Source organism: Lepidochelys kempii, chromosome 4 (genome assembly GCF_965140285.1).
Source record: "Lepidochelys kempii isolate rLepKem1 chromosome 4, rLepKem1.hap1, whole genome shotgun sequence".
Lineage (NCBI taxonomy): Eukaryota > Metazoa > Chordata > Testudines > Cheloniidae > Lepidochelys > Lepidochelys kempii.
This window is the reverse complement of record NC_136383.1, coordinates 8985085-9003216: the sequence shown is the minus strand read 5'-3', so window position 1 is coordinate 9003216 and position 18132 is coordinate 8985085. Positions and strand designations below refer to the sequence as shown.

The 18132-nt window shown below is 43.1% G+C and overlaps 2 protein-coding genes across 9 annotated transcripts in view; one reads left to right on the top strand and one right to left on the bottom strand.

The window, feature by feature from the left end:
- CSGALNACT1 (chondroitin sulfate N-acetylgalactosaminyltransferase 1) overlaps positions 1-18132 on the bottom strand; it is an 84793-nt gene that overhangs the window by 12027 nt on the left and 54634 nt on the right. For all 6 annotated transcript variants that reach the window (XM_073340300.2, XM_078852416.1, XM_073340297.2 and 3 more), the window contains 4 exons: positions 10090-10306; positions 8494-8595; positions 1461-1639; positions 853-947 (listed from right to left, as the gene is read on the bottom strand). In XM_073340300.2, the coding sequence (XP_073196401.1) occupies positions 853-947; positions 1461-1639; positions 8494-8595; positions 10090-10306 (593 nt within the window). The remainder of the gene's footprint in view (positions 1-852; positions 948-1460; positions 1640-8493; positions 8596-10089; positions 10307-18132) is intronic.
- The window catches only part of SH2D4A (SH2 domain containing 4A), a 106600-nt gene that overhangs the window by 46031 nt on the left and 42437 nt on the right, over positions 1-18132 (top strand). Inside the window, exon 9 of one of the 3 annotated variants that reach the window (XR_013635649.1) lies at positions 1993-2399. Coding sequence is in view for 2 of the 3 variants with exons in the window: in XM_078852420.1 (XP_078708546.1) it covers positions 182-247 (66 nt within the window). In the remaining variant the exon portion in view is untranslated. The other 2 variants (XM_078852421.1, XM_078852420.1) reach the window with 2 other exon arrangements.

Sequence of the window (18132 nt, the reverse complement as noted above, 5' to 3'; positions counted from 1 at the left end):
TGCTTCCAGGACAGTGCTGCAAAGTAACTTCACTGGAGAGGGGATTCACTCTGACCCCTACACTCTGGCTCCTCCCCAACTTATCTTCTCTCTGGCCCGCCAGAGACGCCTGGCCTTAACTCACACTGCATGCCTAACTACACCATTTTAAAATAGTAACTCTGTCCTTATTCATGCATAGGGCTGGACTGAAGTCAGTGGTGCTACAGCGATTTACACCTGTGGACGTTCTGGCCGATACATTTAAGGTGAAAAGGGACCGTAAGGATCATGTCTGACCTCCTGCATAGCCACTCAGCCTCACCCAGCCATTGTTGCACTGAGTCCAACAATGTACTAGAGCCTAACTTCTGGAAAGACATCCAATTTCAACGTAAACCTCAAGTGATGGAGAATGCACACTACAGCCTGTGGGAGACTGTTCCAGTGATTAATTACCTTCCTGCACCATCAGTCCAATGAGCTCTAAACTCTTTATGGACAACAATCTTATTACCTTAGACAGATGAGGTAGCTAAGACAATGACGGGTTTCATTAGCCCCAGAGCTGTACACTCCCTGAAGTGGAATCTGGTCAACATAATGTAGCTTCTGGCAGACAGACAGCCTATATTTAAATTCTTAATTTACAAATGTAAATATCAAATATGCTTTAAGATAAAGCTGTTCATTAAGCTACTAGAGCGTGAAGCATTACCACAGAACGTGCTGGACACAATAAGTTACATATTCTACACACCGCATCTCAATGGACCCAAGATGGGGAAATTCTGTTCGCGAGCACAGACGTCTTCCTGAAGGGGAAGTTTTATGCACAGTTCAAAGCATGCATTTTTAGAGCCAGTTACTTACCAGCTGCTGTTCTAAGGGTGGGATGGAACCATGGTGCCCGTAAATTATGCCTGGGTTATACTGGCTGAAAAGAACTGGGTAAAATACTTTCTTCCCTAGAAATCACAATGGATTAAAAGAGAAAGTTATTACTGATAAAGTTGTTTGATGCTCTAAAACTAGATTAAACTTGTGCTTCTCTGTGATACTGGAAACAGACTTAGGGCTTTATCCAAATGCCATTCAAGTCTGTAGAAAGACTTCCATTGCCTTCCCTGGGTTTTAGATAAGGCCCACACAGTCTCAGTGTGTTGTGCTTTGGATGGAAAATGTGAACATGCAGATGTAGTTTGACAAAATGACCCAGGTGGACCCCAGAAAACAAGGTGACAAAGGCAAGGAATTCAATCATAGTGGAAGCTGATAATTTGTTTTTCTTCTCACTCCATCTAAAATGTGACAATCAGCAATATAGGCCTTTACTCTTAGGCAAGCCTTAGTAGAGCTGAATGTTAAGAATGCCTTACAATAGCTTGCTTGCCCACCTGAAAGAGGGAACACATTAGTGAAGGTTATTGCACAATAAAAAGAAGTCTGTTTAAAGGAGTAAATGCCCTAGGTAGCCATACCTGGCTGTGTGTTCAGTCTACAGGTGTTCAGGAATTCAGCAGTGAAGTATATATCTACATCACAAAAAAAGAGAACGACGTTGTTTCCTTTCCAGATGCGAGCACCTATGTCTAATCCTTTCCCTCTCGAAAATTCTTCGTTCAGCTGGATAAAGGTGAAATTCTTGAAGTTAGCTGATCTAGGAGGAGCAGCAGTACATGAGATGAGGTTTAAGAGATAAAAGGGGCAGTCAACTCTTCATTAATGTCTCTGTATTTACTGAACGACATTTTTAAAAAAAAAGGAACATGGAGTTTATTTCTATGACACAGTAGGCAAAATGGGAATGGAATCTAACTCGGATCTTGTACTTAGAAGGTCTTTTTAAATATTTCTGGGATAGTATTCATAGGCTGTGAAGGAAACCAGGAAACAGCAGTAAGAGAGAAGGAGTTGTATCCCATTTTAATAAAATAATCATCTAGTTATTTTATGTCTAAGTTGTAAATTTTAAAATCAATATTTCAAAGAGATATTCACTCATATTTTTAGAGATATCATCAGAATTGTCAGCGTCTCTGAACTCTCTAATCCCCCCCAGCACATCAAGACACATCTGCATAAGAAATCATCACACGGCCACGTGGACAGGTTGAACACGGCTATTTGCTGCGACTCCTGGTCTGTAAGCCTGTCATAAATATAAAGGGAAGGGTAACCACCTTTCTGTATACAGAGCTATAAAATCCCACCTGGCTAGAGGCAAAACCCTTTCACCTGTAAAGGGTTAAGAAGCTAAGGTAACCTAACTGGCACCTGACCCAAAATGACCAATGAGAGGATAAGATACTTTAAAATCTGGAGGTGGGGGGAGGGGCGGAACAAAGGGTTAGTCTGTCTTTGTGATGCTTTTGCCAGGAACAGATCAGGAATGCAGCCTTACAACTTCTGTAAAGTTAGTAAGTAATCTAGCTAGAAATGCATTACATTTCCTTTTGTATAATGGCTGGTAAGATAAGATGTGCTGGATGGAATGTATATTCCTGTTTTTGTGTCTTTTTGTAACTTAAGGTTTTGCCTAGAGGGATTCTCTATGTTTTGAATCTGACTGCCTCTGAGATTATCTTCCATTCTAATCTTACAGATTGTTTCTTTTACGTTTTCTTTAATTAAAATTCTTTTTCTAAGAACCTGATTGATTTTTCATTGTTCTTAAGATCCAAGGGTTTGGGTCTGTGTTCACCTGTTACAATTTGGTAAGGATTCTTAACAAGCCTTCCCTAGGAAAGGGGGTGTAGGGCTTGGGGGGATATTTTTGGGGAAGACATCCCCAAGTGGGCTCTTTCCCTGTTCTTTGTTTAAAACGCGTGGTGGTGGCAGCATACGGTTCAAGGACAAGGCAAAGTTTGTATCTTGGGGAAGTTTTTAACCTAAGCTGGTAAGAATAAGCTTAGGGGTCTTTCATGCGGGTCCCCACATCTGTACCTTAGAGTTCAGAGTGGGGAAGGAACCTTGACAAAGCCATTTCCCTATTTTTCCTGGAGCTTCTCTGCTGAAACTGGGCATGATCCAAAATAATTGAAGCACTAGCAGGCTGTACTGAAGTTCCTGGAAGGATGCCAAAAGTGATCATTTGGACCATTAATCAGCACTTTGATGGTGCACATTGGTTAAATCCCCAGGCTAACTAGTGATTAGGATACACAAGGTGGGGAGTGACTTATCTCATTAGATGGAAGAACCCTACGAGCTGCTAAATCACAAGTCAACTGCTTTGTCGTCCCATCTGTGTTTGACAGCAAAGCTGCTGCATTATCATTCTCCAATTAGAAATGTATCTGCTAATTGCAAATGGTGGGAATTTCCTTTTAATTATTATCACTTAGCATTTGTTAAGCATGGTGTAGCTGGAGCTGTACAAGATACAGAGATGTATGTAGCATCTGTCCCAAGGAGCTTACAAAATAGGCTAACAAACAGGGAATCACTTTTAGGCTTTGTCTACACTGCCAATTGAATGACAAAAATCTTGTCGTTCACAGGTGCTTAAAAAAGCCCCCCCCTAACCCCAAGACAAACGTTTTGCTGCTGCAAGTGACAGTGTAAACGGCTCGTTATCGGCAGGAGCGCTCTCCTGTCAACAACGCAAACCCTGTTCATAGGGGGAGGAAGTATTTTGTCGGCAAAAATGCCAACACACAGTGTTTACACTGCCCGACTTTTAGCGACATGGCCATGTCGCTAAAAGCTGTGTCATGTTGACAAAGCCTTATGGAGGGACCGAAATGATAATTAGAAGGCGTAACGTGTCAAAAATGCCTGTGGAATACAATCTGGAAGAACACGGTGCTTTCATCTCAGTTGGTCTGAACAGGCAGTGTGTTTAAGACAAGTATTCTGTTAAACTAACAAACCCATCAGAAATAGAGAATTAATTCTGCTGACGATGATCTATCTATCTATGGTATTTATCAGGTCCTCATCACCGTACAATCTGAGCACCTCACAGTCTAAAGTACTGATCCCACAACACCCCTGTGAGGTAGGAAGATGTTATTATCCCCATTGTACAGGTGGGAAACCGAGGTGCTGATTTTCAAAGTTATGTAGGCACCTAACACCCATTGACATCAATGGAAGGCAGGTGCCTAAATACCTTTGAAGGTCCAGGCCTAAGTGATTGGTCTGACGTCACACAGGAGGAGGCCCAGATTAGGGCTTTCACCTCATCCTTCCTCTCATGATGGAGAAGGGCCCCATTCCGCTCCCATGAGAGATAATGGCCACGCGTTTCTTGGCATTCCATCGACCTCTGTCAGACTCTTGCCCCACCTAGCCACAGAGCGATTATTGGAGGCTGTGCTCTGGAAGAGGTTGTACTGAAGGGGAGCTCAGTAACTGGGGGCTGTAATTCTCGCTCAGAGAAGGTGAGGTGCCCATGGTCTTCCATCCCATTGCTCTGAACTTCTCTTTTGGCATGTGCAGATGGGTCTTACATTGTCCCTTCGCCTTGGCCAGACACATCACCCCAGGAACCCCCAGCAGCAGCACCAGCTGAGGGAGAAGCTGTTGTAGCTTGGTCATGATGCTGAGCAGATATTTATAAACCAGCCCTCTTCCACTGCTGTGGCGTCATGTTTCAATTGCTGCTTAGCCTACTGAAATGGATCACTGGAGTATGGACACGAGTGGGGTATGGACAGGGCCACGCTCTGGGGACATTAGCATGGTTTTCTCTGAACTCCTGCAGGCCCCTGGCTCCCTGCAGGCCCAGCCCTGTGCTGCCAGCATTGCACGCTGGCAGTGAAGTGGGAACCACAGAATCCTGAACAGACGTGCTGGCCCACTAAGGACGCAGGAGCCGCTTTCTGACCAGGAGAGGGCAGACCAGGCTGTGCCACTGACGAATTCTACCCAACTCAGATTTCCTGGCATCTCCAGGCCGCCTTTGCTGCTGCTACCAAACCTGAAGGCTAGTCTATCTGAACATGAAGCCATGTGCCCCGGTGTATCATCCCGCTGCTGCTAAGGGTAGCAGAGAGGCGCATTCCTTCTTCCTGGGATATGCATAATGACAAGCAATGTGAATGATCATTTAGTGGCAGATCCAGCCACACCGTTTGTGCCCTTTCCACGGGTCCTGTGTATGTTCACATCCATCCCAGCGTGCACAGTCCCCCTACGCCATGTTCTAGCATAAGGCCGTATGAATGCTCTCTCCAGTAACATCTCTCCATTCAGGTACCACTTTCTGGCCAGACTTGTTCTAAGAATCCTGATACCTGCCCAGACACAGTCACCTGGCTCGGGAGGTGATAATTTACAAGCGCAGGCAACACTGAGGTGAATTTTCCAAGGCTTTTCTAGCTGCCCTCTAAAAAGCCACATCACATGCAGGGGGGGTTAAGAGAGCTTTTTCTCCCCCACTAGAAAATTAGGTTGTGTTGGAGGAGTCATGGTAACAGACCCGATGGCAAACACAACTCAGCTGTCAGCACAGTAGGGGACCGTTGTGTTTCCCATCATGTCACATGGTTATAGTTAAAAATCTGTCGGAACAACAGCTTTAACCATGACCCACTGACACATTGTTCAACTGAATGGTCTGTGCCGACATGGGCCACAGAGGTGGTTGTTAACATCACTCCTCAGGGTGAATGTCTCATACAGCCTAATTTTCTAGTAAATGCCCATCTTGCCCCACCTTCCACGCCATCAATGGAGGTTATTGCACTAACAATGGAATAGGATAGAAATCGGAAACCTAGGTACAGCTGAGGCTATGGAACAGTGCAACAGTTGGAGTCAAGCTCAGGACTCTGAACATTCCCTGAAATCCCATTTCATGCCACCTGAGCATAAAAACAACATTATAACAGAGAAATAATCAGCTGCCAGACTGAGCTGCCCTTTGACTACAGCGCGGGATTAGCTGAATGGATCCATCACTTCAAGCTAGGCCTCTACACAGGTTTTCTCCTTAGAACTGCAAATGCAAAATGAACAGCATTCACTCATACTCGGAATTATATTCACTCATGCTCAGGCCCAATTGGTGGACAAAATAATGAAGGGATGAGTTATGCCACCTACCACTCTTTTTATGGGGTCCTTAAAAGAAGAGACTTTGGAGGGGAATGCTCATTACTGTGACACTGGCTGACTGAAAGAAGGGGAAGAAGCAAGCTTTACCCCCATGGCTGCCGCCCCTACCATCTCCTAGAACACTGGACCTTCTTAGTCCAAATCCCAGGAGGTCCTGACCAGACCAGGCCAGAGGGAGAGAGCCAGCCAGATGACAGCACCCCCTCTAGTGGCTTCAGCTAAATTCTGACCACCACGTGGGATCTGAGACTGTGTGTCTCCCCCTTTCCTCTGCCCACCACCACCATGTATCCTTTTCATTCCCTACCTTATTTCTTCTTCTCTTTCCTATCCCTCTCCTTTTCCTTTCTGTCTAATAAGAATCTGGCTTAGCCAGCCAAGACTATAGATTTTTGCGACACTGCTGTATGCCTGTGATCAGAAAGGCAGTTAAAAGCAATGCCCTGACCAGCCCGATGATGGTACGAGTTTGCCAGGTCTCAGAGTGGCTGATCAGCCCACGTGCTGTGCCTGTGTTTTTCCAGCAGCAAGGTTGCGAGTGAGTGTCAACACCAGAGACAGAAGCTGCATTTTCTATTTTTGCTGTTCTTTCCTCTTCCCTTTGCGTGTGTTTCTCTTGTTTGGTCTTTTAAGAAATAGAATGGGACTTTAACAACAACAGCATCAAAGACAGCTCCAGCCCATTCCAGTGAATTTCATCTCTTTTCTCCAAAGAGGACAGTCATTACCTTCTAAAAGACTGTCAAATAAGGCTTTTTTCTCCTTCTAAAAACTCTCTCCAGCTAAACGGAAAGGAACATGGGATACAGTTCAAATAAAAGCCTCACATAATACTTTATATTTCAAATGTGTTAGCTGTTTCCTTTTCTGTATTTTAATAAAAGGCTAAAAATGTTTAATGGTGTGTTTGTCATGGAACTAAGCAGGCTGAAGTCTCTGTATATCCAATCCCAAACCTTGTTTAATATGGTTTCATGTTGGTCAGTAAGTGACAGGGTCATGTTACAGACCTTTGACTCTTTGGACCCATTTATTCCATTTAGATTAATACAACAGACTCCCCTCAGCCTTCCCCTCGATAGATTAAACATGCCTAATTCTATCAAACTTTCCTCCTAGGCCTCGTTTTCGAAAACCTCTTATTTTTCGTTGCTGTCCTCTGGCCTCGCTCCAATTTGTTCCCGTCTTTCTTAAAGAGGGATGCCCAAAAGCGGTCACAGTACTCCAGCTGAGACCTCACTGGTGCTGAATAGAGCAGGACAATTACCTTCCATGTCTGATATAGGACACTCCTGTTAATATATCCCAGAATGACATTTGCTTTTTTCACAACAGCATCACATGTTGACTCATTCAGTGTATGATCCAAGATAATCCCCAGATCCTTGTCAGCAGTACGATCACCTAGCCAGTTATTCCCCATTTTGTAGTTATGCATTTGATTTTTCCTTCCTAAGTGTAGCACTTTGCACGTCTTTAATGAATTTCGTCTTGTAGATTTCAGACCAATTCTCTAATTTATCAAGGTCAGTTAGAATTCTATTCCTGTCCTCCCAAGTGCTAGAGACCTCTCCCAGCTTGGTGCCATCGCAAATTTGAAAAGTGTGCTCTCTACTTTATTATCCAAGTCATTTGTGAAAATATTGACTAGTACCAGGGCTGAAATTCTCAAAGAGTATTTCCCAGAGCGCCCCATGGGAGGTGGCAGGGCTTGGGGCATCAGTCTTGCGGGTTTCAAAATATTTATCAGAGCTCTGCTCCAGACAGCTCCAGCTGAATTTAAGCCCTGAATAGTACTGAACCTAGGACAGACCCCTATCAGGCCCCAATAGATACTCCTTCCCAGTTTGACAGTAAACCATTAAGAACAACTCTTTGAGTAAGTTTTTCAACCAGTTGTGTACACATCTGATAGTAATTTTATCTAGACCACATTACGTAATTTGCTTATAAAAATGTCATGTCATAATAAAGGTGGAGAAAAGGAAAGACAGTTCACTGTTTCAGACTGGAATTTTCCAAAGGCCTAAAGGAGTTAGGTGCCCAAATCCCTTTGAAATTCAGTGAGATTTAGGCATCTAAATGCACTTAGGCCCTATTGAAAAGCCCAGCCTACCTCCATCTCTCCAAGTTAAGCTTCAGTGCCAACAGATAGAAGCTAGCTCATACAAAGGTTAGAGGAATTCAGGCCTGATCATTGTTACAGATGTCGAATGGGAGTTACGCTGGCCTAAGTCCATGACTCTAAATATTAATATTCACAAATGCAGATCAGGGAGCATCAGGGAAATGTCATTTCTGACTGGAACAAGGGAACTCTCCAGAGGGGAGGGGAAGGATGAACTATCCCCCTGCTGACAGTGCTAGGGAAAGGCAGTCTGGCTTCTCGGGCTGTCAGTGTGTGAGAGGAGCATGCCTCACTAGGCACCAATCTAGACCCATACTCACTTGGAGGTGTTTTCAAGTATTGCTTTCACTTCATTCATTTGTTCTTTTCCAAAGTAAACTACAGTGAGGTGAATTCTCCCATCCTGCTCAATGCCCATTTCCCTAGAACAGACATAAAAAAAAGTCATTCATTGACCTTGGAAGTTTGCTTTCCCAAACAACACCTGCCATCTCTAGCTGGGAACGTAGGATGGTGCTGAACTCTGCAGGCCAAATTCTCTGTTGGTACCACTCCACTGAAATCCTTGCACCAGCCCAGTGAGATCTTTGCAGCCCTTCATTGAGATCCTTGAATCCATCCAGAGCTACACTGGCTCCATTCGAATGTGCTTGCAGGATGGGGCCTAAGATACTTCATAGCTCTGCATTAGCAGGCTATAAATCATCATCTAGTAGTTATCTGAGTTATGGCAGAGCACTATTGGAATAGCCCATCCAGTCACCTGGATGATGGACGGAAAGCCACTGTAGGAAAGCCCACAATTGTGCGTCAAACTACTAAAGCCAGCAGGTGCTACCTCAGCAACCACGAGGCAGTGAGAGAAGGGGGAATTCAAAGAGGGAAATAAAATCCTGTACCCTCATTTCTATTTCTTCTATATACTAGCATGTCTAGTTATGTCCCTGAAAATTGTGTAAGGAGTATCCACTAAAATTAAACTCTCAAGACAGACCTAAGAAGAGCTCTGTGTGGCTTGAAAGCTTGTCTCTCTCACCAACAGAAGTTAGTCTCATGAAAGATATTACCTAACCTGCCCCACCTCCATTTCTCTAAGAAAGAGCAAATCATGTGGCCTAAGAATATCTGCATCTGTCAAGATGTGTGTGCTTCTTGGGCAACTACACAGCTAAGTTATTTGGGTGTCTCTCAATTTTCTTATCAGAACGCAAGGCCCGCCACTGGGCAGGTTATTCTTAGTGCTGACTGGTTTCAGAGTAACAGCCGTGTTAGTCTGTATTTGCAAAAAGAAAAGGAGTACTAGGTTAGTCTCTAAGGTGCCACAAGTACTCCTTTTCTTTTAGTTCTGACTGGGAGCTACGTCTTGATTAAATCCATTCCTGCAATTGCTACACCCATGTTGGGAAAGAAGGCCATAAAGGAAGAGCCTTGATCAAAAGTAACAAGGAGAGAACACTTTTGAGTCCAGGCACATTTCTTATTGCCTTTCTGTCATGGCCTCGACACGCAGTCCAGAGATCATACAAATGACTCTTATTTTCTAGAAACCTTCCTGTGCTACTTAAGGGACTGAAACTGACACATTCATTGAAGTGGCTCTGGCACCTGCTCTCTCAAAGATGGAAATAGCAAGTTTCCAATCGAACGAAACACCTCGTACATGGTGCATCAACTTCAGAAACACTGATGACTGCAATATAACCTTTTTCTTTGGTCTCCACTGCTAAAGCTAATTGCTGTTCATGTGACATCTCTGTTGATCCAAGCAAATGCAAATGGATTTTTTTAATTGATAAATTGATGGTTTTATGAAAAAAATTTTTTTTTTCCACTGGGAAAATCCCTGGTGCTTGCAAAATTGCATCATACTGCATAAAAATATCAAGATAGCTATAGATCCATAAAAAGGAACAAACCTGAAATTTTGCATAAATTGTCGAAACTTGCTGGCTCTCTTTGCTAATGGGACTACAATGTTAATGAGTGTGTTGGCCATGTTGAGGTTCTCATTCTTCACTTTCATGATGGGACCAAATGGTCTGAATAAAACGATTCGTCTGAATTCGTGTGATCTGTCTCCTTTGAAAGTCAGCTCATACAATGTGCCTTTGTCTTTTTCTGTTCGGTACATGCCTGTTAGAAGAATATGAAAGAAGAGAAACATTAGTATGGAACTAATTCCCCAGGAAGAAGTTGCAATAGTAGGTTGCTTTTGTAACTTAGATTTAGCAGCAAATAAATGAAATTTTTCCCCCCACAAAAAAATCAGTCTATGCACCAGTTCTTCCATAGTTTGAAACTAGAACTCAAAATCTGACGGGGGACAGTCTCAGATTTTAGGAAGGTGACTTTTGTATCTCCCATAAAAATCCACCCAGATTACAAGTATCTGAGAATCACCATTTGCACACACACAGTAGAACTTGGTAGATGCTTGCTCCTTAATTTTCAGGATGTTCCAAATACACACAGCTGCCAGCCACCCCCAAAAACATTGAGTCCACAGGGATGGAAAAGGCAGAGGGATTTTGGAAAGGAGCTCTCCCCACACATCTGATTCCTCCAGCCCCTAGAGAAGTAGGTTCCTGACACTGACAAGTATCTGAAGCTACACTACCAGGTTCCCCCCTCCCCCGCCCCCCGGAGAGTTTTTACTAGGCACAGATGAAAAATCCTGTACAGAAAGTGTCCAAGGTCCTGGTAGACACCATTTTCTTCATTATTAAATTGCAGAACCAGGGAGTGAGGAAGTGACTATGGTGAGCTCTCATTTTTGAGATGCTTTCTAGAGACGTGGAAGGTTTATCCCTCCAGGGTAGTAATGTCCATTGGCTCTGAGAGGATGTCTCTGCTTATGAGCAGCAGAGACCTGGAGATTGCTTGGGATGCTCACTGAGGGGATTTCACCCTGGTAAGCAAGGTGACCAAGCATGTCATCATGAAGACCCCCTTGTTGCCACACAGCTGCAGCGATCACCACTTTGGCTTCTGAGACCATCCATGGTGCATATGCCTGGCAGCACTGGAGTGCAGGGAACCAGCTGTGAACCTGAGACATCTCTGGTATGACTGAGCTGGTATGACAGTAATGACCTTCAAAACAATGGAGGCCAGGAAATCTCTGGGTGTTGATAGGTGCTAGAGTTGATCTCAGAGACTCTTTCTTGAGGCTAATTCAGAAACTGTTTGAGTCACTTTAGATCTAGGATAAACCTAAAACACCCAGTTTTCCTTGGGGCTAGGAAGTACTTTCAAGACTGATTATGGCTGAGGTTTTTCAAAGAATCCTTGGGGAAGTTTATGATTCTATGAGTTGGAAGCCCAAGTCCCATTGAAATGCAACCAAAGCTGGGTCGTCATAAATATAAAGGGAAGGGTAAACCCCTTTAAAATCCCTCCTGGCCAGAGGAAAAATCCTCTCACCTGTAAAGGGTTAAGAAGCTAAAGGTAACCTCGCTAGCACCTGACCAAAATGACCAATGAGGAGACAAGATACTTTCAAAAGCTGGGAGGAGGGAGAGAAACAAAGGGTCTGTGTCCGTCTATATGCTGCTTTTGCTGGGGATAGACCAGGAATGGAGTCTTAGAACTTTAGTAAGTAATCTAGCTAGGTATGTGTTAGATTATGATTTCTTTAAATGGCTGAGAAAAGAATTGTGCTGAATAGAATGACTATTTCTGTCTGTGTGTCTTTTTTGTAACTTAAGGTTTTGCCTAGAGGGATTCTCTATGTTTTGAATCTAATTACCCTGTAAGGTATCTACCATCCTGATTTTACAGGGGTGATTCCTTTACTTCTATCTACTTCTATTTCTATTAAAAGTCTTCTTGTAAGAAAACTGAATGCTTTTTCATTGTTCTCAGATCCAAGGGTTTGGGTCTGTGGTCACCTATGCAAATTGGTGAGGATTTTTACCAAACCTTTCCCAGGAAGTGGGGTGCAAGTGTTGCAAGGATTTTTTGGGGGTAAGACGTGTCCAAACTACGTTTCCCAGTAAACCCAGTTAGAGTTTGGTGGTGGCAGTGGATATTCCAAGGACAAAGGATAAAATTAATTTGTACCTTGGGGAAGTTTTAACCTAAGCTAGTAAAAGTAAGCTTAGGAGGTTTTCATGCAGGTTCCCACATCTGTACCCTAGAGTTCAGAGTGGGGGAGGAACCTTGACATGGGTGTATTACATCCTTAGGCTTCTTGGAAAATTCCAGCTTATTTGTATTGTGGTAGGCCTTCAACTCTTTGGCTGGAGTCAGGAGAAAAGTCTTTTTCTGCCAGGATTTTTTCAGGCTCAAAGGCAGACTGCCCCCAAATTGCTTAGGTCCCTTGAAGGGTTAGTCCAGAAGCTAGAGTTTGGTAGGTGGTCACGTCCCATGAGTGAATGCAGATAGGTCTGGACAGAGGCTCTGTGGGTTTAGCCCCTATATGGATGGAGCCATGGGCCATGTCACTGAGGCTGCTAATGGCCTGGAGACCTCAGGACAGGTTCCTGTGGATGAGTTGGGTAGGTCTCCACATACCACTGTGGGGCATTAGTTGCATTGCTTGCTGTGGTGAATTTCCTGTCTTTACGCCATGCACTGGGGCATATAGCACCAAACTCATAAAGCCAAAGTGTAATTTTTGATGAACCACAAGGTGATGCTGCTGAACTTATTCTTCATCTGATGTGTCTCAATAAACACCTATGTATGGTGCCAAAGCACCTGTCTCGCTCCTAACAGCATCAGAATATCATATGGCAATATCCCAAAGCTTAGGGGTGTATTATTAGGTTTCTGCAGGAAAGTAACTTTTTATGTACTTAATGGGTGAAATTCAGCCTGTGCCGAGGAGCCAGCACAAAGCCAATGCACCCCGCAAAGGCCTGTTCCAAGAACTTGTGGGCTGTAGGTTGCCAACAGGCCTTAGAATTCATCAATTAAGAATGAAACCCCCACTCCCACATTGGGTATTTGAGCAAATCACTTTGTCCTACCCAGGTTCATTGGCATTTTAATTATTCTCTCTCAGACCCACTTCTTAAATTCAGTTTGAAAGCCGCAACAAATAAACAGAATAGTAGAACTGGATTTCTCTGCCTCTCTCATAGGAACTCTGGGGGCTAGCAGAATGCACAGTTAAATGCAGGTCTGCAAGAAACCAAGGAAAAGGGGTTTCCTTCTTTTTTGATCTTGGTCCTTATCCAAATGACCATTTCTTGGCACTCTGTTTTCTGTCTCCTAGCCAATGTCTGATCCATTATAAATGGTATTTTTGCCTCTTGCCCCCATGACTATTTAGTTTCCTTGACACCCTCTTGTGAGAGACTTTGTTACCATTTTTTTAAAAGCCCTAAAAGATGATGGTAACTGCTTGTCCTTTATCTCTGATTTTATGGACATGTTCAGAGAATTCTAATAGATTAGTGACGCATGATTTTCTGTGGCAGGAGCTGTACTGGGTTATCCCCATTGTATCATCGTCTAGGTGTTTTATCATTGTACTTTTAATTATAATTTCAGTTAGTTTACTGGGTACAAAAGAATGATTTACTGGCCTATAACACCCTAGATCACCCCAGACCCTTTTTAGAAATAAAGAGTTTCAGCATTTGCTCCCCTCCAGGGTAGGAGCTGATTTCAATGAGAAATTTCATGTTTTTGTTAACAGCTCAACCACTTAAGTTAATAATTTCAAGGTGTGTTTTGATCTATAAAGTCTTGTATAGTTTGGGCCCTGGATATCTTAGAAACTGCCTCTCTCAGTGCTTTAGCTGACCAGCTGAGATCACCTGAATGGCTTGAGTTTATAGTTCTTGGATATATATGTCTCGGGGATGGGATTCAGGTAGAATCAATGGAGGTTCTGTGGCTCTGGAATTTCCTTCCTCCATTATTCTGATGCAGAGTTTGTTGATGTTTTGAGTATGCTGCAAGGTACATCTATTTATTTAGGCTTTTTCTGAAGGGATGGCTTGAGAGAGAAGGCTTTAATTAGGAATCAGAGGGGAAGTGGTCCTTTAGTGTCTGTTTTTTTTCTTTAGTTTTTAAACATTATGTTAATTGGTTTGGTTTTTAAAATCTTGACTGTGCATCTAGTGAGACACTCATAGCACATTGCATACATTTGAAAAATAGATACTTCTAATAGCAAAGAAGGCTTAAATTAGATTGTTTAATACAATTTAGCCATCTAAAATTTTCCATTAGATCTTTGCATGCTTTTCTACTCCAGCCAAACAGTAACTATCCTGCTATTTGTTTTCCCTGGGTAAGCAGTTCACTAATATGGAAATAAGGGTGCTTTATCATGCAACTAGATGCCAAATTTCCTATCTCATTATTGTTGTTGTTTATGACTTGTATTACAGTAGAACCTACTGGCCCCAACAGAAACCAGGGCCCCATTGTGTTAGGTGCTGTACACAGTAAAACACATCCTGCTATCAAAGAGTTTACAATCTAAGCTCCCACATTCTGCAAAAATTATGCATGAGCGTAGTTCTGTTGAAGCCAATGTCACTAATCAGAGTGTGTTAAATTAAGCTCAATGCATGATTCTTTGCAGGATTAGGGCATAAATAGATGAAAGAAATATGATTCCCACTTTATAGCTGGGAAATCAAGTCACAATCTAGTGATGTAAACACACCACCACCCTTCTGCTTCAGTACTAAGACTCCTTGAATTCTCTGAGGAACTCCTTCATTGTTATTACCATGCCTAAAACCATCAAAAACCTTTTTAACAAGTTCTGTGACTCAAAAGTGTACGTCAAGTGGTTTGAATTTACTGAAAATGAGCTGTACCTACAAACAAGTCTTGCTAAAAGAAATTGCTTTAAAAGTTTCCCCAAGAAAGTACCAAGTTTTGTTAAATTTAGATAGCAGCTATGATATCTGAACAGGATAATCCGTTATTTTTGCTGCTGTCAATACATTAACTAGTTTCAGAATGTCCACTGGTTTCCAAAGCAGCATGTTTGAGATTTGCCAGAATGCTTGGAGTAATCTGCCAAAGCAAATTAGTCCCAGGTTTTTCAAGACAAAGGATTTGCCACTTTGTTAAACACAGGGGCTCAGGGAGGAGTCTTGGAAGCCTCATTTGGACTGGTCAAACAGGAGTTTGGGGGGGAGGGAGGGGGAGAGAAACTGGAATCTAATGGGAAACAGATGGGAAGATGAAAAACAAATCAGAATAGTGGGTTGAGAGAAGCTAGGACAGTGGAGAAAAATATAAGAGTTTATGTGAACTAACCGTACAGACACGCTGTGTAAGTGGAAAGGACCTGCTCTCTGTACTGTAGCTCAGACAGACTTGCTTTCGTTCTAACAGCTAATAGTCAGGGTGCTGTTTTCCAGGGCTAACCCCAATACAATCACAGAATCCTAACAAAATAACTTCAACACAAGAAAGTTATACTTCCAGTTCAGCAAAGCACTTAAAAATGGGCTTAAGCCCTACTGATATCAATGGAAACATGTTTGGCTTTACTTTTCTCTGGACCTAGGCTTACTCCTCTTACTGTCGCATGCCCTCGGAGCCATAACTGGTTTTGTTGTAGCTTACATTTCTCCCTACAATCTCAAATGTTTTCAGAACGTATATTAACCTTACATATGTTCTTCCTCACACGTTCCCTCAACTCATTGCTAGCTAGAGAAGATTCCACTCCCTTCAGGCAGAAACTCACTCCTTTATAAGAGTCCCAAGGTGTTTGTGATGCATTTTCACTAGCTCACCCTGTCTTCTCATTTGTTCTAGTGTGAGCTCAGATGTTAATCTGACTTGCCGGAGGCTTTGTTTAAAATCCCAACTACTAGACAATCACTTATGTCCTTTCTGACTGAGGACAAAGTCACAATGCGCTGCTTATTCAGCAAGTGCATTTTTAAGGGATTCTGGGCTTTTTGTGGGTCTCTGTCCCCTTTGATAAAAGCATGTCCATTGAGTTACTAGTACTTCTTTTGGACCAAAGCGCTCACGCTGTTTTAGGATGGTGTCATAGCTATTCTTAGCTACTTCCTCCCAGAAGGTGAATGATTTATAAATATTTTCAGTTTCACTACCCACTGCGCAAATTAACAAGCTGACCTGAATTTTGGCCTGCCCTACTGAGCAACAGGTTTCTCATTAACTCATATTGGCTGAACTCACTGTGGCCCAATGGGAAGATGTCTTTGCATACTTATGCTACACACATTAAAGGTTTATGATCTGTATGGTAACTTTCACTGTCTCCTCTTAGCACTCCAAAACATGGCAGAAAACCAATAAACACAAGAGAAAAAGATAGAGAATTATAACAAGCAGACATGAGTCCCTGTGTGAAAAGAGGAGTATTGCAGACTGCAGCTACAAGGCTAAATTACTAGCAGATGAGAGGAGGTGTGGTTCTCTTTAATTTTTGAACAAGAAAAATGGAAAATTCCAAACCCTGCCAAATATCGCTACTGAAGTCAAACTGGACTTTTGGAAAGTATTCTCAGGCTACAGCAAAGCTGCAGAGAAGGAGTTTAAACTCAAACACCAGGAAGCAGTGTTGCTTGCAGATTCCAAACACAAGTGGTTCTGTCTAAAACTGAGGAGGAGGAGGCTGTACTGATTTATTTTAAAACATCCAAACCATGCAGCAGAAACATTTCCATCAAATGCTTTAATTTAATGAGCTGCTTGGACAAACTCTCTCCTTCAGTAAAGCACATGAAATATGAAAGAGGAGAGGGAATGAACTAAGAGACTTCCTGATGAAGTTATCACCTTTCACCACACAAGGCAAGGAATTGCTGTAAATCATTGATTGGGTCCTGTGTGGCCAACAAAGGTGACTGATACCAGCTGTAAAAACAGCTCTCAAGAGTCAATGAATCAAGGTTTCTTTAGATCCTCTGATGTGTCATTAAGGCCCATATTCAGCAAAGTGCCTAAATCAGTAGGATTTAAGCATGTGCTTTGCTGAATTTGGGCCTACATAACCTAGAGAAAGTCAAGGGGTGAAACCCTGGCCCTATTGAAACAAATGGCAAAATTCCCAGTGACTTCAATGCGGGGCAGGATTTCCCCCATGGCATCCAGAGGCCAGAGCACAAGAGTCAGACTCAGGAACCCTGAATTCTAATCCTGGATCTAACACCAATTCAGCCTATTGCCTTGGGCAACATTGAAATATCTGCCTCCATTTGCCCTGCTGTCAGGTAGGGAGAACCACCCCTCCAACCCTGCCACAGACGGTGCTGAGATGGTTCATTCCTTGGTGTTTCTGAAGCCGTTTGAAGATGAAAAAAGTTAAACGTCATCATCAGCGCAATAATGGGCCAGATTCACCGGCAGGCTCCACCTACTTTGAATTGCTCCAGAGACACAAAGCAGCTATAAATCTGGCTTAACTGGCCACTTAAACCCGGTTCACCCCTGCTTTGTGCAGTCAGAGTGGCACTGAGCAGTGAGAACGTACCAATGAATCTAGCTGGTTATTGAAGTCTCCTGTGGGCTGTAGCACTAACAAGGTCTGCTGTCTCCAAATCACGTTCTGTAGCAAGGCACTCTAAAATGAAATGGAATGGTGGCACACCAGCTCCCCTCCCCTGTCCCCTTTAAGAGATAAAGGGCCACTGATTTTTGGGCAGCTTGAATTTTTTTCATTCTCCAAGGATGAAAGAAAAAAAAAAAAGGAGAGAGAGAGAGAGAGAGAGAGAGAGAGAGAGAGACGGGCGATATCAGGGACTTTCCAAGTAGTTCTGCACAAAAATTTGCTCCTCAGTCAGCCCTGACTGCTCCACTTGTGCAGCCAAGCCAGGTCCCAGAACAAACCTGGAGTAGTGATTTGGTGCTGGAGATGCAGGCTACCATGCTGCTGTCTTGCTAGAAAGCAGGAAGAAGAGGGTTTTTTCACCTCTGGGCTCCTGCCACTGAGAAATGGCATGGCCAATGGGCTCATTCATGGCTTAGCTAGGACAATGAATGATGCTACCAGTACAGTCGCT